Source organism: Portunus trituberculatus, chromosome 41, assembly GCF_017591435.1.
Source record: "Portunus trituberculatus isolate SZX2019 chromosome 41, ASM1759143v1, whole genome shotgun sequence".
Taxonomy (NCBI): Eukaryota; Metazoa; Arthropoda; class Malacostraca; order Decapoda; family Portunidae; genus Portunus; species Portunus trituberculatus.
The window spans coordinates 26,653,228-26,670,727 of record NC_059295.1 but is presented as its reverse complement, the minus strand read 5'-3'; the positions used below and the strand labels follow the sequence as shown (position 1 = coordinate 26,670,727).

General features: G+C 41.8%; 1 protein-coding gene across 4 annotated transcripts in view; it reads right to left on the bottom strand.

Moving 5' to 3' along the window:
• Positions 1 to 17,500, bottom strand: part of LOC123516556 (limbic system-associated membrane protein-like) — a 117,095-nt gene that overhangs the window by 67,865 nt on the left and 31,730 nt on the right. For all 4 annotated transcript variants that reach the window (XM_045276038.1, XM_045276041.1, XM_045276039.1 and 1 more), the window contains exon 3: positions 1,326 to 1,536. In XM_045276038.1, coding sequence (XP_045131973.1) covers positions 1,326 to 1,536 — 211 coding nt within the window. The remainder of the gene's footprint in view (positions 1 to 1,325; positions 1,537 to 17,500) is intronic.

Genomic DNA, 17,500 nt, shown 5'->3' with positions numbered 1-17,500 from the left:
AGGCCGCCGCCCTTGGTGGCGCCGGCAGTGTGCATGGCGGAGCTCGGCGCCCTCTGTGCTGCAACACCTTCGTGAGTGAATGCATAATTTACTAAGTTTATTTGGAGAAACAGTCAGATGCAATCAGAATAAATTGCAGCACCGGAGAGCTACTCAAATATTTCAGTAACACTTTAGATAAAACATGGCCGAATGATTAAAGTCAAAGGAAATTGAAATCTTAAAAAGAATTGAATAACTTCTTATAAGTGGGAGTATTCCATGCATATTAGTCATGTTCATTATTATCAATATGAATGCAACAGTGAAACTTTGATACGTGAAGAAATATAATCTTTTGCACGTTTTCCACTATAGAATATCAACCAAGGATATGATTATCCGAGGAACGACAAGAATAACGAGAGAAACAAATCACTGCCAAACACGACCCTGGCACTCTGATGTGGATTCCTTCATCGCTCAGACCCCAGCCTTGAACCGCCCGTCAAGTCATAAAGAGACGCACTCTTGTGGCAAAACACTTCGCCTCACACACATCTCCGCCACTCTGGTCTCTCCGTGATGATTGCCTCTGCTTGTGTCACGTGTCTTCCAGTCTAACACACACGTCATCGCGCACTAGGAACTCCAATATCAAGGTTCCCGTTGTTTTGTGAGCGAATGTCGGATGAGAGGATAAGCCTTGATGAGCCTGTCATTTTACAGACCTTAACGACCTTGCCGACACATTTCCTCAATATTCAGGTCTGTTAATCGTGCTGTAATGAAACAATGCTGCGAGGGTTTGACTTGAAGAGCATCATCGGGTGGCAGAGTTGTGGATTGCATAAGAGATTTGTGTTGGATGATATCTGAACCTATTCTATTTTCCTTTCTCAATTTTGGATAGATCTAAAATACGTAAACACACACACACGAGAGAGAGAGAGAGAGAGAGAGAGAGAGAGAGAGAGAGAGAGAGAGAGAGAGAGAGAGAGAGAGAGAGAGAGAGAGAGAGAGAGAGAGAGAGAGAGAGAGAGAGAGAGAGAGAGAGAGAGAGAGAGAGAGAGAGAGAGAGAGAGAGAGAGAGAGAGAGAGAGAGAGAGAGAGAGAGACCCAAGACCCGAGACCCGAGACCCGAGACCCGAGACTCTAGACCACAGACCACAAACCAGACAATAGAGAATAGAAACCAGAGCAGCAAAAAACAAGAGACAGAGACACAAAGCGAACAAATAAGCACAAAGAGACGTACGGGGAAGGAATGAAAAGAGGAAGCACAAACGTTCCGCAACACAGCACAGGACAGTTAGTTGAGTTGAAGCTCTCGTGCACTCACTCACCCACGACACGGATAAAGCCCAGCTGCTTCCTGACGGGCTTCGTGTTCACTTGGCACATGTACACGCCCTGGTCCTTCCTGGTGAGCTTGGTGACCGTCAGCACCCACGCCTGGGCCTCCTGCGCTGCTGAGATGCGAGGATTCTTGGTGATGACTTGCGTAGCCACGGTGAGCACTGTGCGACCCCCAGTGCCTTTGTAAATCCACGCCACCTGACAAACAAAGAGGATGAGGTGAGACTTGGCTGACTTGATGGAAAGGGAAGGAGTGTGGCGGTGCATTGTAAGAGGCAAGGAGGAGGACGAGGAGAAGAAGGAGGAGAAGGAGAAAAAGGATGAGGAGGAGGAAGAGGTAGAGGAGAAAAACTTAAATACTAGATTTTATAAACGTTACGGAGTGTAACAGAATAACAGAGAAAGGTAGTGGAAAGGCGAGAAGGAATTAGAGAAGAAACACTTAAGTACTACAACACGAGGAAAGACGGAGAATAGTAACAGAATAACAGAGAAAGGTAGTGGAAAGGAGAGAAGGAATAGGATCAAGAGAAAGAGGAGGAGGCAATGGTAGTGGTGGTGGTGGTAGTGATGGTGGTGGAAGTAGAGGACAAGAGTGAGTGGTTGACATGGAAAAAGAAGAAGAAAAAAAAAATAAAGGGTCGGAGGTGAAAGGTGAGTAAAAAGCACACAGGACGCGGGAACATGCACGCAGCCGGAGTTCCTGTAAAGATTGTGGCGGTATTGTCTTTGTTGGTTGTGTGTGCTGCTGCTGCTGCTGCTGCTATTGTTGTTGTTGTTGTTGTTGTTGTTGTTGTTGTTGTTGTTGTTGTTGTTGTTGTTGTTGTTGTTGTTGTTGTTGTTGTTGCTATTGTTGTTTTTGTTGTTGTTGTTATTGTTTTTGTTGTTGGTTTTAGTGGTGGTTTTGGTGGTGGTGGTGTTGTCAGTGTGTATTTTCCTGCTGCTGTTACGTATTTTCTGACATCACCATCATCACCATCATCATTTTGTTGTTATTGTTATTATATTTCCTTTACGATTTACATAGTCAACCCTCCTTAACCCCTTCAGTACTGACACGCATTTTTACCATGAGTTTTGCGTACGATTAGACGATTTTACTGACATTACCAAGGGTTTAAGATGTCCAGAAGATTAATTGGCCTAAGTCTTCCCCTATTCTGATCCCCCAAATAAGTTCCTGAAGCTGTACAAGATCACCAAATAGTAAGCAGAATGAATATGAAATACGTCATGACACTGAAGAGGTTAACAAAGAACTCCCTCACCACCCTTCCTTCCTCCTTCACCACTCTATTCTGAACACCAAGTAACTCATTCACACACGTTCACTCATCAAACCACCCACCCAACACACCAACACAGTAACGCAGCAACACAGAAGCCTGCAGCGACACACACAGGCAGGGAAACACGCTCTCGAAACTCCCTCACAGACACGCCTACAAGCTGAGTCGCTCGACCAAAGCAAAGCCGCACGCCCTCGGCCCTCCCACACATCCACACACCCACACCTGCCCACTGCACGCACCTCTACCTCCCACTATACATTGAACAACACAGGTCAAAGCAAAGTCTCAAACACATTGCTTCTCCAGAAAAGAGCAAGAGGAGAGAGAGAGAGAGAGAGAGAGAGAGAGAGAGAGAGAGAGAGAGAGAGAGAGAGAGAGAGAGAGAGAGAGAGAGAGAGAGAGAGAGAGAGAGAGAGAGAGAGAGAGAGAGAGAGAGAGAGAGAGAGAGAGAGAGAGAGAGAGAGAGAGATTCACATTAATATATAAGATTTCATCACTTTTTAATACGATTATAACACATCCATACCCAGACACCCAGCCGCCCAACCAACCACCCCCACCCCTCCCCCACACACACGCCAAAAATGCGAATGATAAAGAAAAAACGATCTTGTTCCATTTATTTTCACTCTTTTTCTTTTCTTTTCAAACCAAACCTTTTTTTTACATCTTTCTTAATATTTAGTTTCTCTCTCTCTCTCTCTCTCTCTCTCTCTCTCTCTTCCATCCATATTTCCAGGTACGCACCGAATGAACGAATGAATGCATGAATGAATGAACGAAGAAAGTGAAGAAAATCCTGCCAAATCTCCTTCCTGCTCTCACTAAGGAAAAAATAAATAAAATAAAGAAAGAAGAAAGGAAAAAGAAAAACTCGTAAATGAAGAATCGTTCCAGACGCGAGATTAACGAAGCCTTACTGTAAAAATTCCCACTCGCAAACTATTTAGAAATGAGAGAGAGAGAGAGAGAGAGAGAGAGAGAGAGAGAGAGAGAGAGAGAGAGAGAGAGAGAGAGAGAGAGAGAGAGAGAGAGAGAGAGAGAGAGAGAGAGAGGCTTCCCCACTTTTGTCACCTTGGTCTGAGTGAAAAGAAAGGAGGGAAGAAAGAAAGCAGAAGATCCACGTGACTTTTAAGGGTTAATTATCACCTGACAAGAGAAACACGGGAGAGAGCAGAGAGAGAGAGAGAGAGAGAGAGAGAGAGAGAGAGAGAGAGAGAGAGAGAGAGAGAGAGAGAGAGAGAGAGAGAGAGAGAGAGAGAGAGAGAGAGAGAGAGAGAGAGAGAGAGAGAGAGAGAGAGAGAAGAGAGAGAGAGAGAAACAGAGAAAGAGAGAAACAGAGAAAGAAACAGAGAGATGGAGAGAAACAGAGAGGGAAACAGAGAGATAGAGAGAAACAGGAAGACAGAAAGAAACAGAGACAGACACAGAGACACACAGAGAGAGACAGAGACAGACACAGACACACACACACACACACACACACACACACACACACACACACACACACACACACACACACACACAGACAAAGACAGAAACACAGAGAGGAAGATCATAGATGCTTGCAGGAAGGGAAGGGAGGGTGAAGGCGAAGAAGAAGAGGAGGGGGAATGGAAATAGTGGAAAATGCCGGGCTGTGATGGTGATGGTCTAGTCAAAGGGAGAGAGTGTAGTGGCGTTAGGCAAGGCAAGGCTAGGGGGAGGCGATGACGATGAAAGCAGTGTTGGCAATGGTAGTAGAGTGGTGGATAGGGAGAGCCAAATTTCGGGGTACATAGAAGGTAGGAAACAGACAATTTTAAGCAGAGGATGTAGCAGAAAGCACATACGGTGAAGGGTAAGAGGGTAGACCACAAGGAGATAAATGAATAGGTACAGAACGCAGGTAATTTTAATAAGGGATACGAGTAGAGATGGTAGATAGGTGATAAGTGATAGGATAAAGACCATAGGGAAAAAAGGATATAGGAGAAAGCACATAAGGGAAAAAAAAGAGGGAAAAGATCACAAAGAGATAAATGAATAGATACAAAATGCAGAAAATTATGATAACGGATACCGATGATAGGATATAGACAATACGAGAATACATAAAGGAAGATGAAAATAGAAAAGGTTGACTATGAAATTAAATAGATAAGAATACGTGACAAAGGACATAGGATGGAGCTAGATGATAAAAAAAAAAAAATGAGATTAAAAAAAACAAAACAAGGGCAAATAGAAGACGAACGATAAAGAACAGATAAAAGAAAATGGATAAGATTTCAGAATAAGAGATAAACTATGACAAAAACGTAAATAATTTAACAACACAAAGAATAAAGAAATGAAATATAAAAGAACAAGAACGTTATAGGATGAAACATAAAGGAGAAATGTAAACCAAAATACAACAGAACGTTTTAATAGGTATTGCAGAAAAGACAGATGAAATAAATGTGCAACAAGAGCAAGAAATAAAAGAAAAAAAGAAGAGGGAAAGGAAGAGAGTAAAAGAGTAGGAGAAAGGAGGGAATGGAAGCGAAGAACAAGGCGAAAAACAAGTGCAAGAAAAAGGGAAAAATCGTAGAAAGAAATAGAACCAGTACACAAGGGAATTTGTATATAAAAAGAGAGAGAGAGAGAGAGAGAGAGAGAGAGAGAGAGAGAGAGAGAGAGAGAGAGAGAGAGAGAGAGAGAGAGAGAGAGAGAGAGAGAGAGAGAGAGAGAGACGACTTAAAATGCACATAAAAAAAAAAAAAAATGAAAAAAAATAGAGAATAAAAATTAAGGAACAGAGAACGAGGAAACGAAACTTAAGAATGAGAAAATGTTTGGACAAAAAGAAGCAAAACAAAAAATGCAGAAAAGAAAGACAGAAAAAAATGAAATAAAAACAAGGAAGAGCTCCGGAAGAACAGCAAAATTCAACGAAAAGGAAGAAAGGAAGAAAAGAAGAGAGGAAGAGAGGACACAAAACTGAAGTGACACGTTGGTGGTTCAGAAACGTGAAAATGAAGCTTCGAACAAGAAATGAAATAAAGAATAAAGTTGAAACAAAGGAAAACACTTGTCCCCTTATGAGAGAGAGAGAGAGAGAGAGAGAGAGAGAGAGAGAGAGAGAGAGAGAGAGAGAGAGAGAGAGAGAGAGAGAGACGTGACATAAACTAATGAGAAAATTATGAAAGAAAACAAAGAAACATGCAATTCTCTTCTTTCAGCGGCAGAGTTTGGCGACAAGAAAATTGCAACAAATGTTTGGTGGGAAATCATGTATATAACGTCTCTCTCTCTCTCTCTCTCTCTGTGTGTGTGTGTGTGTGTGTGTGTGTGTGTGTGTGTGTGTGTGTGTGTGTGTGTGTGTGTGTGTGTGTGTATCTGTCTATTTGTCTGTCTGTCTGTCTGTCTGTCTGTCTGTCTGTCTGTCTGTCTGTCTGTCTGTCTGTCTGTCTCTCTGTCTGTCTCTCTCTCTCTCTCTCTCTCTCTCTCTCAGTATAATTTTTTCATAATTTCTTCACTGTTTTGAAATAATGAATCTCTTTTAGTGCGTCTCTTCTCTACGTTATTTCTCCGTTGTTTATTGCTTTGAAACGTAGAAGGATGATGATGATGATGATGATGATGATGATGATGATGATGATGATTCTGTTTTCTATCTTCTTACCTCACACGGCCAATATCATCATTACACCCAGAATGTGCTTGTTGTGTTCCTATTCACAACTCAGATCACAAACTGCTGTTGCCAATGGCCGTATTCAGAAACGCTTTCTCCTCTCACTACAACAATTTTCCAAGGCCACAGAGACAATTACCAGGGTTTTCAAGAGAGTTTGTCTTGTTTTTGTAAGCTAGACATATTTCCAGTTCATCACCAGAACAGTAATGATACTCTTAAAAACACGTGTATCTTGAACTGGAGCCTTTGGAAAGCAGTGATGGGGAGAGAGCAAAGCGTTTCAGAATACAGGTCTCAAACAGTACTATCACTAACTCCTCCACTGTGATGTTCATATAGCACACACATTTATACCACCAGAAGTAGCGAATGAAACCTGTTAGAACACCTACAGAGAAAAAGAATGTAAAGAAATTATTTAACCTTTTTAGTACTGGGACGCGTTTTTAACTTTGAGTGTGGTAGAGTTCCTGCATCACATCCTTGCTGCTACACTCTGTTTAACTCCCTCAGTACTGGATCGCATTTTTTCTTGAGTTTTTGTGTGTGATTAGACGATTTTATTGATATTAGGAAGGGTCTATGGAGATCAGAAGATTAATGGCCACAGTCTTCAATATTCTAATCCACCTCATAAGTTTCTGAAGCTGTATAAAATTGCTAAATAGTAAGCAGAATGAATATGGAAACGTGACATGGTACTGAAGAAGTTAAAAAGGTGACTTAGATAGATTAATGATTGAGAAGAGATGCGTCAAACTGAAGAGGTAAAAAAAAAATGATTTAGAAAAATTAATGATTGAGAAGAAATGCGTCAAGTAACAAGGAAAGGATTAAAATTATGGTTTGTTTGTTTATTCTTCATTGACCTCAAAAGACAATCCTATAACACCACCATCGATTTCGCCAGAATATGTTTGCTTTGTCCTCGTTCACCAGTCATAAGGCACAGACTGAGACAACGCTATCATCTCTTCCTTGTCATCGTTCCCATCGTCATTTGGCTTACCTCACAACATCAATATTGCCATCATGAAAGGTTGAATCTGCTTGTTTTGTCCTTCTTTGTCGCTCGAACTCACAAAACTCACTGAAGCAACACTATTACCGTTACCTTTGTTACCATTACCATTAGTGCCATTACCATCGTCACCATTATATTTAGACTGTCCTTGTTTCGTCCTTGCTTACAACTCAAGAAGCACAAACTCAAGCAAAACTATTATCATTACCTTTATCATTACCGTCACTTTCAATTTGCTTACCATACATGAGCCATTACTGTCACCATTATATTCAATCTTTGCTTGTTTCGTCCTCGCTTGCAACTCAAGAAACACAAACTGATGCAACACTATCATCTTTGTTATCATTACCATCACTATCAATCTGCTTACCGTACATGTCCATTATCGTCGCCATTATATTCAGACTCTGCTTGTTTCCTCGTCGCTTGCAACTCAAGAAACACAAACTGATGCAACACTATCATCATTACCTTCAATTTGCTTACCATACATGAGGCATTATCGTCACCATTTTGCTTATTTCCTCCTTGTGTGTGGCTTTGTGATTCTTTGCTTCGTCACAGATTGAGAGTAAGATGCCATTTACTGTGGTGTTTTGACGGTAGGAAGCCATTTATTTGTGTGTGTGGCTTTATGGCTCTTTAATTCCACACATATTGAGAGAAAGAATCCAATTTTTGTGGTGTTTCGGCAGTAAAGCCTGTATTCTGAAACGCTTTTACTCTCTCACCATCATTGCTTTCGAAGGGTTCCAGTTGGAGATACTAGTGTTTTTAAGAGTATTTTTATGGCTCTGGTGATAGACTGGTAAGATTTCTAGTTTACTAAAAGGAGAAACTATCTTGAAAACCCGGTTAGTTGTTTCTGAGGCCTTGGAAAATTGTCGTAGTGAGAAGGGAAGGCGTTTCTGAATATACTCGTAAGAAACATCATTACCTTTGCTATCGTTATCATCACCATCACCATCATCCGCGCCATTAATCGCCACTAGTTATCGCGTGTTGTTTTCCGCGGCGCGTGCTTTGTACTGCCACGCCGCCTCGACCTTGGTAACACGAGCCAAATGAGACTCTAAATGTTATCTTGATCATCTCCTTCGTTATCGCGTCTGTGTCAATGTTATTAATAATCCACGCCATCATTATCGAAGTGTTTCCCTCCTCCTCTTCCTTCTTCTCCTCCTTCTACCTTCCTTCTTTCCTTTTACTTCTCTTTTTCTCACCTTCCTTTCCTCTCTCCTCTCTCTCTTACGCTTCTTTCTTGCCCTAATCTTATGTGACATTATCAGTATTTATAATCCAGCTCCCGCAATATTTTCATTACCAAAGGAGATAGAGAGGGATAAAAAACTTCGCCTGCTCCCTAATTTTCTTTAATAACTTGTCAACACGATCTTCTGTAACGCCTTTATTTGTACTGTAATCTTATCGTGGTGTCACCTTCATTTTGTCTGCTTCTGTGTAATTACTTCTACTATTACTACTACCACTACTACTACTACTACTATTACTGCTACTGCTACTGCTATTACTACCACTATTATTACTGCTACTACTACTACTATTACTGCTACAACAACTACTACTATTACTACTACAACAACTACTACTATTACTACTACAACAACAACAGCAACTCCTACTACTACTACTACTACTACTACTACTACTATTCTCTCTCTCTCTTCTTCCATTTTGTTCCTGCTTTTAGTAGATTATTTGGATCTCTATGTGTGTGTGTGTGTGTGTGTGTGTGTGTGTGTGTGTGTGTGTGTGTGTGTGTGTGTGTGTGTGTGTGTGTGTGTGTGTGTGTGTTTCTCTTTCTGTCCTGGCTTTAGAAAACTATTTTTTAGATATTAATGCAATTATTTTCATTAATTTTATTTTTCCTTCCCCTTCTTTTTACTTTTCCTAATTAAACGTCTTTGATTTTTCCCCTTCCATATAAAGATCAGTTGTTGTTGTTGTTGTTGTTGTTGTTGTAGTTGTTGTTAGATTAAGTTTTTACTCTCGTCTAAAACATAAACCAAAATCTTCATACCATTCGACAAGTTATGACAAGTTCCTGAGTGAAGACAACCTCCTAAATGAAACAAGACAAGGTCAAGTATAGCAAGTTCAGTTTGAGATGCCTTTTTTTTTTTGTCTCTAGAGTTAAGTCAAGACCAAGTTCTCCTGTAAAGTTCATTCAAGTTCTGATCTCCGTGTTGAAGATAATCCTGCGCGTGTGCAAAGTAAGTTGAATTGTGGCAGAGAGTAAGTTCTATAAAGTAGCGGGTTAAATTTTGGTTATGTGAAGTAAATTAAGTTCTTGAGAGAGAGAGAGAGAGAGAGAGAGAGAGAGAGAGAGAGAGAGAGAGAGAGAGAGAGAGAGAGAGAGAGAGAGAGAGAGAGAGAGAGAGAGAGAGAGAGAGAGAGAGAGAAAAGAGAGAGAGAGAGAGAGAGAGAGAGAGAGAGAGAGAGAGAGAGAGAGAGAGAGAGAGAGAGAGAGAGAGAGAGAGAGAGAGAGAGAGAGAGAGAGAGAGAGAGAGAGAGAGAGAGAGAGAGAGAGAGAGAGAGAGAGAGAGAGAGAGAGAGAGAGAGATCACAAGAAACACAAAGACACAGAGACAGAAAAAGAGAGAGAAAAAAAAAAAAAAAGAAAAAGAAAGTTAACGAAGAAGAAGAAGAAGAAGAATAGAAAGACATTTAACTATCGGAACAAACCAGAAAAAAAAATACTATAAAAAAAAGACAAGCAAAAAAAAAAAAAAGCAAATAAATTAAGAGAAAAAAAGAAGAAGAAAAAAAGAAAACTAGAAGAAGAGAAAGGAGAGAAAACACAAAGGGAATAAAAAGGAGACGCGCGTGAGAGGAGAGCGATCAGGAGAGAGATTAGTTGAAGAGAGAAGACATAAAAAGAGTAAGAGGTATTTACGCCACGAGAGGAAAGACAGGGAGAGAGAGGAGACAAGGGAAGGGAAGGGAAGAGAAGGGAAGGGAAGGGAAGGGAAGGGAAAGGAAGGAGGAGGGAGCAGGAGAAGGGTAGTAAAATGGAGTGCGTAATGAGAAAAGGGTAAAATATTGTGGTTTAGAAGATAAGGGAAGATAAATAGAAGAGGTGGTTGGTGAAGCATTTAATATTGGAAAGATGAGGCGAGGGTTAGCAGTGAGAGAGAGAGAGAGAGAGAGAGAGAGAGAGAGAGAGAGAGAGAGAGAGAGAGAGAGAGAGAGAGAGAGAGAGAGAGAGAGAGAGAGAGAGAGAGAGAGAGAGAGAGAGAGAGAGAGAGAGAGAGAGAGCGAGAGAGAGAGATCAACAGTGAACTGACGATAGTGTCGGCCAATGTGAGAGGGTTCCATACCAACAGAGAGAGAGAGAGAGAGAGAGAGAGAGAGAGAGAGAGAGAGAGAGAGAGAGAGAGAGTGGAGTAATGAGAGAGAAAGGAATATAGACAAACGTAAACAAATGTACAACAAAGACACACAGAGAAAAAACAAAAAACAAACAAGAGAAGTACGAATAGTAGGAATAAAAGAAAATGTAAAAAATATAAAATGACGAAAGTGAGAACCAGAAGAAGAGTAACATAAACACACACACACACACACACACACACACACACACACACACACACACACACACACACACACACACACACACACACACACACACACAGGAGAACAGGAAAAGAAAAATCACTTAACAAAAAAAGAAAAACAACAAACTTTGAAAAGAAAACAAAACAAATATAACTATACACTAACATTCCAACATGTGAGCGAGTCAGGCTGTCTTTTTTCTTTCCATTTTTGTCTGTGTGTGTTACTTTACCTTGTCTGCCTGTCTGTCTGTCTATCTTTGTCTGTCTGTCTCTGTATCGTATTTTTTTCTCTTGCTTTTGTCTGTGTGCGTGTTACTTTACCTTGCCTGTCTGTCTGTCTGTTTGTCTCTGTCTGTCTGTCTGTCTGTCTGTCTGTATGTCTCTGTATCACGATGTTTCTCTTTTTTTTGCCTTTGTGTGTGTTCCTTTACCTTGTCTGTCTGTCTATCTGTCTGTCTTTCTGTCTGTCTGTCTGTCTATTTGTCTGTCTGTCTGTCTGCCTATCTCTCTGTTTGTCTGTCTCTGCACCTTATTCTAAAAACACTTCAGCACTGAATCTTCAAAACTTACACTGGTGTTTAAGGATGTTTTTATAATTCAAATGACAGAATTAACAAGATTTTTACACAATTAGCAGGGAAACTACTCTAGAGAACTCGGCTAGTCATTTCTGTGGTCTTTGGAAATAGTCGTGGCGAGAGTAAAGCCTTTTCCATCTTCGCCTCACACACACACATACGCAGACTCCGAGGAAGGGTATCTGGAGAAGGCCGTGAAGGAGGTAACCCGCTGCAGGCCAAATCGAGTTCCTAGTCTATTATTCCAGTCCCACAAGAGAATATGATTTGTCGAGCTGGCGGGCTGGTCTTACTTCCCTCCTTCATCTCCTTCATCTCTCCTACATTCATTCCCTTACCTCCTTCCCTTCATTTCCTTCTCTCATCTTCTTTCTCCTTGTTCTTCTCCTTCATCTTCTTCTTCTTCTTCCTCCTTCTCCTCGTCTTCCTCCTCCTTTTACGAGTTCTGGTTTTTGTTCCGTTCTTTTAACATCCTAACCTCTCTCTCTCTCTCTCTCTCTCTCTCTCTCTCTCTCTCTCTCTCTCTCTCTCTCTGTCTTTGAGTTGTGCATAAGATAATTTTGCCAGATTACTTTTTTGTGTCTTTCTCATATTCATATTTCTTTTTCTTCTCCCTGTTTCTTGCGCGGAAGGGAAAGCGGAAGAAAATAATAAGGAAGAAGAGAAATGAGAAAACGTATTGCCGCGCCCTGAAAAGAAAACGGAGGTGAAAGATTCTTTGATTTTTACTGCCTGCGTGGATGGGTTGTCTTGTGTGTCTCTCTTCTTTGCTTTAATTTCTTTTTATTTTATGACCAATGTTTGTTTTGGTTGTCTCAGTAGTGGTGGTGGTAGTGGTGGTGGTGGTGGTGGTTGGCAGTAACGAGGACGAGAAAATCGGTCAATAAAATGAAATAAGATAGAATGAAATAACGATAACAAAGACAATGATGATGAAAACTCGTGTCACTATTATCATTGCTAGAAAGTATGATGGATTACTGAGTGTGGTGATGGTGGAAGTACTGCTTTTTTAGATACATTAAGGTGAGGAAACACGGAACACCACACCACAGTACAGAGATCATGACCATGAGAACTTTAAGCGTGACAGCGACATTTGTGATAATTAAAGTAAGTTAATGGATGTAGGAAAGGCAGTAGTGAGGAGAGTGGAAAGGAAATATGATAATAATTCCACAAGCAATAGATAACAAGGATAAGCTTAGATCAGGGGTTTCGAACCAGTGGATTGCCACCTCCTTGGGGATCACGAAGCCTTAGCAAGGGGGTCGCAAGTGTGCTAGAAGTTTTTTTTTTAATGTCATGGATTATAGCGCCTGCAGTTATACTTGAAGAGTATAGAAAACGCTGTTCAGCTTCCATCCATTAGTGGCGCAGGCAATTTTGTTTATAGTGGTACCCATACTAGGGGCTATGTCACCATCCAAACGCATCTTTGGTGTAACCGCCTAGAACCTGGGTATCATGGTGACATGTAGGTAACTTTAAACCACTCGATAAATGGCAAAGTTTCAAATCAGTTCGTGGTGGGATTCAAACCCACGCATGGACGTCTGCTCGATCCCACGCTCACCACCCTATCCATCACGCCACCGCCTCCCTTAGAGGATATTATTGATTTCAACTCGTCAATTACAGTTTTTGTGCTCGTACATATACATTGCTTTTTCTTCAATGCAAAAAAAAAAAAAAAAATACAGAGCGGTCCAATGTCATTCGATGACATTGTCTGATTTTTTTTTTACGGAACCTTTTCCGCTGATAATAAGAGAGTCGCGTGGGTTTCAACCTTTTGGATAAGGGGTCGTGAGTAGAAAAACTTTGTGAACCACTGACCTAGATGAAGACAAATAAAAAAAGACGTGATTTATCTGAAGGAGTAAAGGTAAAGACAAAAGAGCGCTGAAAACAAAAGACGAAGCAAATGAATGATTGAAAAGTAGCATTGGAAAGAGAGAGTCAGAAATTAAGGTAAGGACAATGAAGATAAAAAAAAGACATTGTACACACAGACAACGCACGTAGAGAGTATCAAGGCGAGGGAGTTAAAAGATAAAAGAGACAAGTAATCCCACAAACAAATGACAATATGTGACGTACGTATGATATAATTAGCGTGTTGACTCTCAGCTCCTTTGTTTCTTCATTTCATCATTCCATCTTTCCATCTCTATTATTTTTACTCCTGTCTTAATTCTGGCATTGTGTAGCACAGTCATTCTATCCACTGCACTCCGAATAAAGAACACGCAAAGGGTGCACTTGACCTGACCACTCCACACCTGAGTCAATAAGCATATCTGGCGCTATCTAGCAGTCTCGTATTAGGATGTCAGGGGCCACCACGGACCTCAGTAGACTTTAAGGTATATGAATGTTAGTATACAAGTATATGTATAAGAATGACAATACAGGGAAGTTTCAGCTGACTCTGCAAGCTGCCTTTCCAAATAAACCGAAATATGAAATTATTATTATTGATGCAGTGGCAGCGCTTCACCCTCGGCGGTGGCTGTGTGGCGACGGCGGCGGTGTGCGGCACCCTGCCCTGCCCTGCTGCAAGTCAGGGCACGGTAGCGGATCCAGAGTTGGGGGCTGAGGAGGCTGAAGCTCCCCATATTTTTGCTTACTATGGGCGGGGGTGTATGTAGCCTACACTGTGCAAGGCAACAGGTCTATACGGAATAATAATGTAACGAGGCTTTCTGAGGAGACTAAATCAGATTCTGTGACTCACTGTGAGTCTTTGAGTTCAATAATTTCACGTCTTTACAAGTAGGGGATGTAAGAGGCTAAAATATCGGCCCTTACTCCTATCAATAGTAAACTAGTTACTCCTCACTGGGGTTATAGAAAATGTGTATCAATATATCATAACTGCCATTATTATATCAAAATAGCTCTGCATGTAGCTTTAAAATGCCCTTAAGATTGCTCAATAAAAAAAAGTTTTCGGGAGCATTGCAGCGTACCTGAGAACCGCCAGCTGATAAGACGCACCACCGATCTCAAGGGGTACAGGAATTCAGATTAGCCCACCACAAATTTTGATCGTGGATCCACCACTGGACACGTAGACACACAAAACAATAAAAAAACGCTAAAAATAATTGTATATGACAAGAAAAGTCACGGAATCTCTGCAACCCTTGACAACAACGGATAAAAGGCAAGCACAACATGGTTAACAAGACAGAAAGCACACGAGACCGAAAGGAAACATACACATGCACGCAGGGAGAAGCTTGCAGCACACGGACGATTTAGATAAGTTAACGCAACAAACCAAAGCAGAGTGGTAGAAAACGGAGTCAAGACGTAGATAAGGCTAACAAGGTCCCCGCCTCGATGGACCTTCCCGGAGTGTGTGCGCCCGAGCCAATCTCGCCTCAATTTGACTCCTGGACGCTTGCAGCCACGATGGAGCAACTCACGGTGTGTACTGGTGCGCTGAGACCTCTGACGCCTTGCCCGCACAACCCCGTCCAGCCCCATCCCGCCTTCCAGCCCCTTCCTCTCGCCCCAGCGCCAAGAGGTACAAGGAGGGACAGTTTCAGGTGCGAGCGTGCCGAGAATGAAATTGCCTGGTGGTTGATGTTGTGGAATCTGTAAGTGCTTTGGATTTATTTTGTTAGGTTAGGTTAGGTTAAGTTATATTGTGTTAGGTTAGGTTAGGTTAGGTTAGGTCTGGCTGTGTTTATGGTTATTTAGGATTTAATTAGAGGTGGTTAAGTTAGGTCAAGTTATATTGTGTTGGGTTTGGTGAGGTTGTGTTTAAGGTTAGTTTGGATAATGTGTTTTAATTAGAGGTGTTTCAAGTGTCTTAGGGATTTGTATTTTAGTTTCTACTCGTACGTGTCTTTGATTAAACTGCTGAATGAGTCTCTGAATGCAGCACGTAAGGAGACTGACGACTGAATGGGACTTTTTCTTTATATTTTTGTTGCCCTTGGCCAGTCCTCTCTTACATAAAAAAAAAAAAAATGCTATGCTGCGAATTATGGATGGGTGAACTTCAGCTCATTATGCATCAGCTACTCAGCACAGTCTGGAGTGTTCTGTGCTAAATACCAAACTCTGGAATGATAAGCTGTTGTGTGTGCTGGAGTGGAATCTCAAGCCCTTCAATACCATGACACGTTTCCATATATATTCTGCTTACTATTTGGTGATTTTATACAGATTCAAAAACTTTTGTGGTGATTTAAGTAGCGAAGACTCTGGCTATTAATCTTCTGACCTTCATAGACCGTTCGTAATGTAAATAAAATCGTCTAATCACACCAAAAATTCATGATAAAAATGCGTTCCAGTACTGAAGGAGTTAAAACACGAGTTCCCTCAGGTATACGAGAGGGACGGTGTCTTTTGTGCCTCGTTACCATTCAGCCTTTATGGAGGAAAAGTCTGGTGAGTGGAATAACTTGCGTAGCGAAAGTCTTTGCTTGGAAACATCTCCGCGAGGGAAGTTTGGCGAACCTCACCCGGATCGCAGCCACAGAGACACCGCGAATATGAGAGAGCTCGGAACTGAATGTCTGTGGCGTGGGAAATACTGTGTACCAATCGCTTTGATGTCATATGGTTGCTTCGTTCTCCTCCTCCTCTTCTTCCCCCTTCTCTTCTACGTCTTGCTTCTCTTTCCTTCCTCCTCTTCCTCTTCCTGTTCCTTCTGGCCTCGTCCGCCTCCCAGCGCGATGAAATGAAATGCCACTTCGCTCCAGCCTTCGTCAGCGCCCCCGGCCTTGAGTTGGTAATTATATCAGTCTTGTCGTGATTTGCTTCATCTTGACGGTATGATGAAGGAGAGAGGGAGGGCGAGGCGGAGGGAGTGACGCCCTTCTGGCAGGTTGGCGTCCCTCTCTCGTTAACCTTCAGTGTGATACAGGAAAGGCAAGGTGCATTGGGGGTGAGTTGCCAGAAATACGTCCTTAATGCATGGTTGCGAAAAGCCAACTGCTCTTCACCTCCTCCACGTCGGCGTCCCTCATTTCCGCCACTCCTGTCATTACCACAATTGCCATAATCATGAGTGGCATTACCGTGTTCCGCCGCCTACGTACGCGGAGCTGCGGCGTCTTGGCATCCAACGTGTTATTTGTATAATCATAGTTGTCCAGTCGGCAAGACAGATAAACAGGCAGACAAACAGGCAGACAGACAGACAGACAGACAGACAGACAGACAGACAGACAGACAGACAGACAGACAGACAGACAGACACACACACACACACACACACACACACACACACACACACACACACACACACACACACACACAGTAACACTCCAAACGTAACACATTGTCAATACACTTACTTATCACACGCAAATGACCACCGCTACTGTGATAAAACAACAATATCACCACCACCACCAACAACACCACTACAACCACCACTACCACCACCACCACCACCACCACCACCACCACCACCAACAACAACAACAACAGCAACAACTTTACTACAGACGAAAAAAAAAAAAAAAACATCACCCGCATCAACAGGTTTTCAAAATGATCACTTCAAACGCTTCCAAGTTGTTTTTTCTTAACCTTCATCTCGCTGACTCTAAAACTAACACCTCCAACTTCGGATGTAAACAGATTGGATGATATATGAACCCAGGACCGCCTTCACCTCTGACGGATGGGTAAGAGAGAACGAGTCGGGATATACACAAAAGCAGCGTCTGTGTATTTGTATCATCATCAACTGGAAGGAAAGAGATCGTATGGTTGCTTTCACTTCTTCAGTACTGGGACACCTTTCTGCCTCGAGTTGTGTGCATGATTGGACGATTTTATTTACATTAGGGAGTGTCTATGGAGCTCAAAAGATTAATGGCCAGAGTCTTCACTATTTTAAATCCCACATAAGTTTCTGAAGCTGTATAGAATCACCAAATAGTAACCAGAATGAGTATGGAAACGCGTCCTGGTACTGAAGGGGTTAATTTCTTCCCGATAATTCATTCGTGACTCGTTGTAAGTTGAAAGAGGAAGGAAGTTGA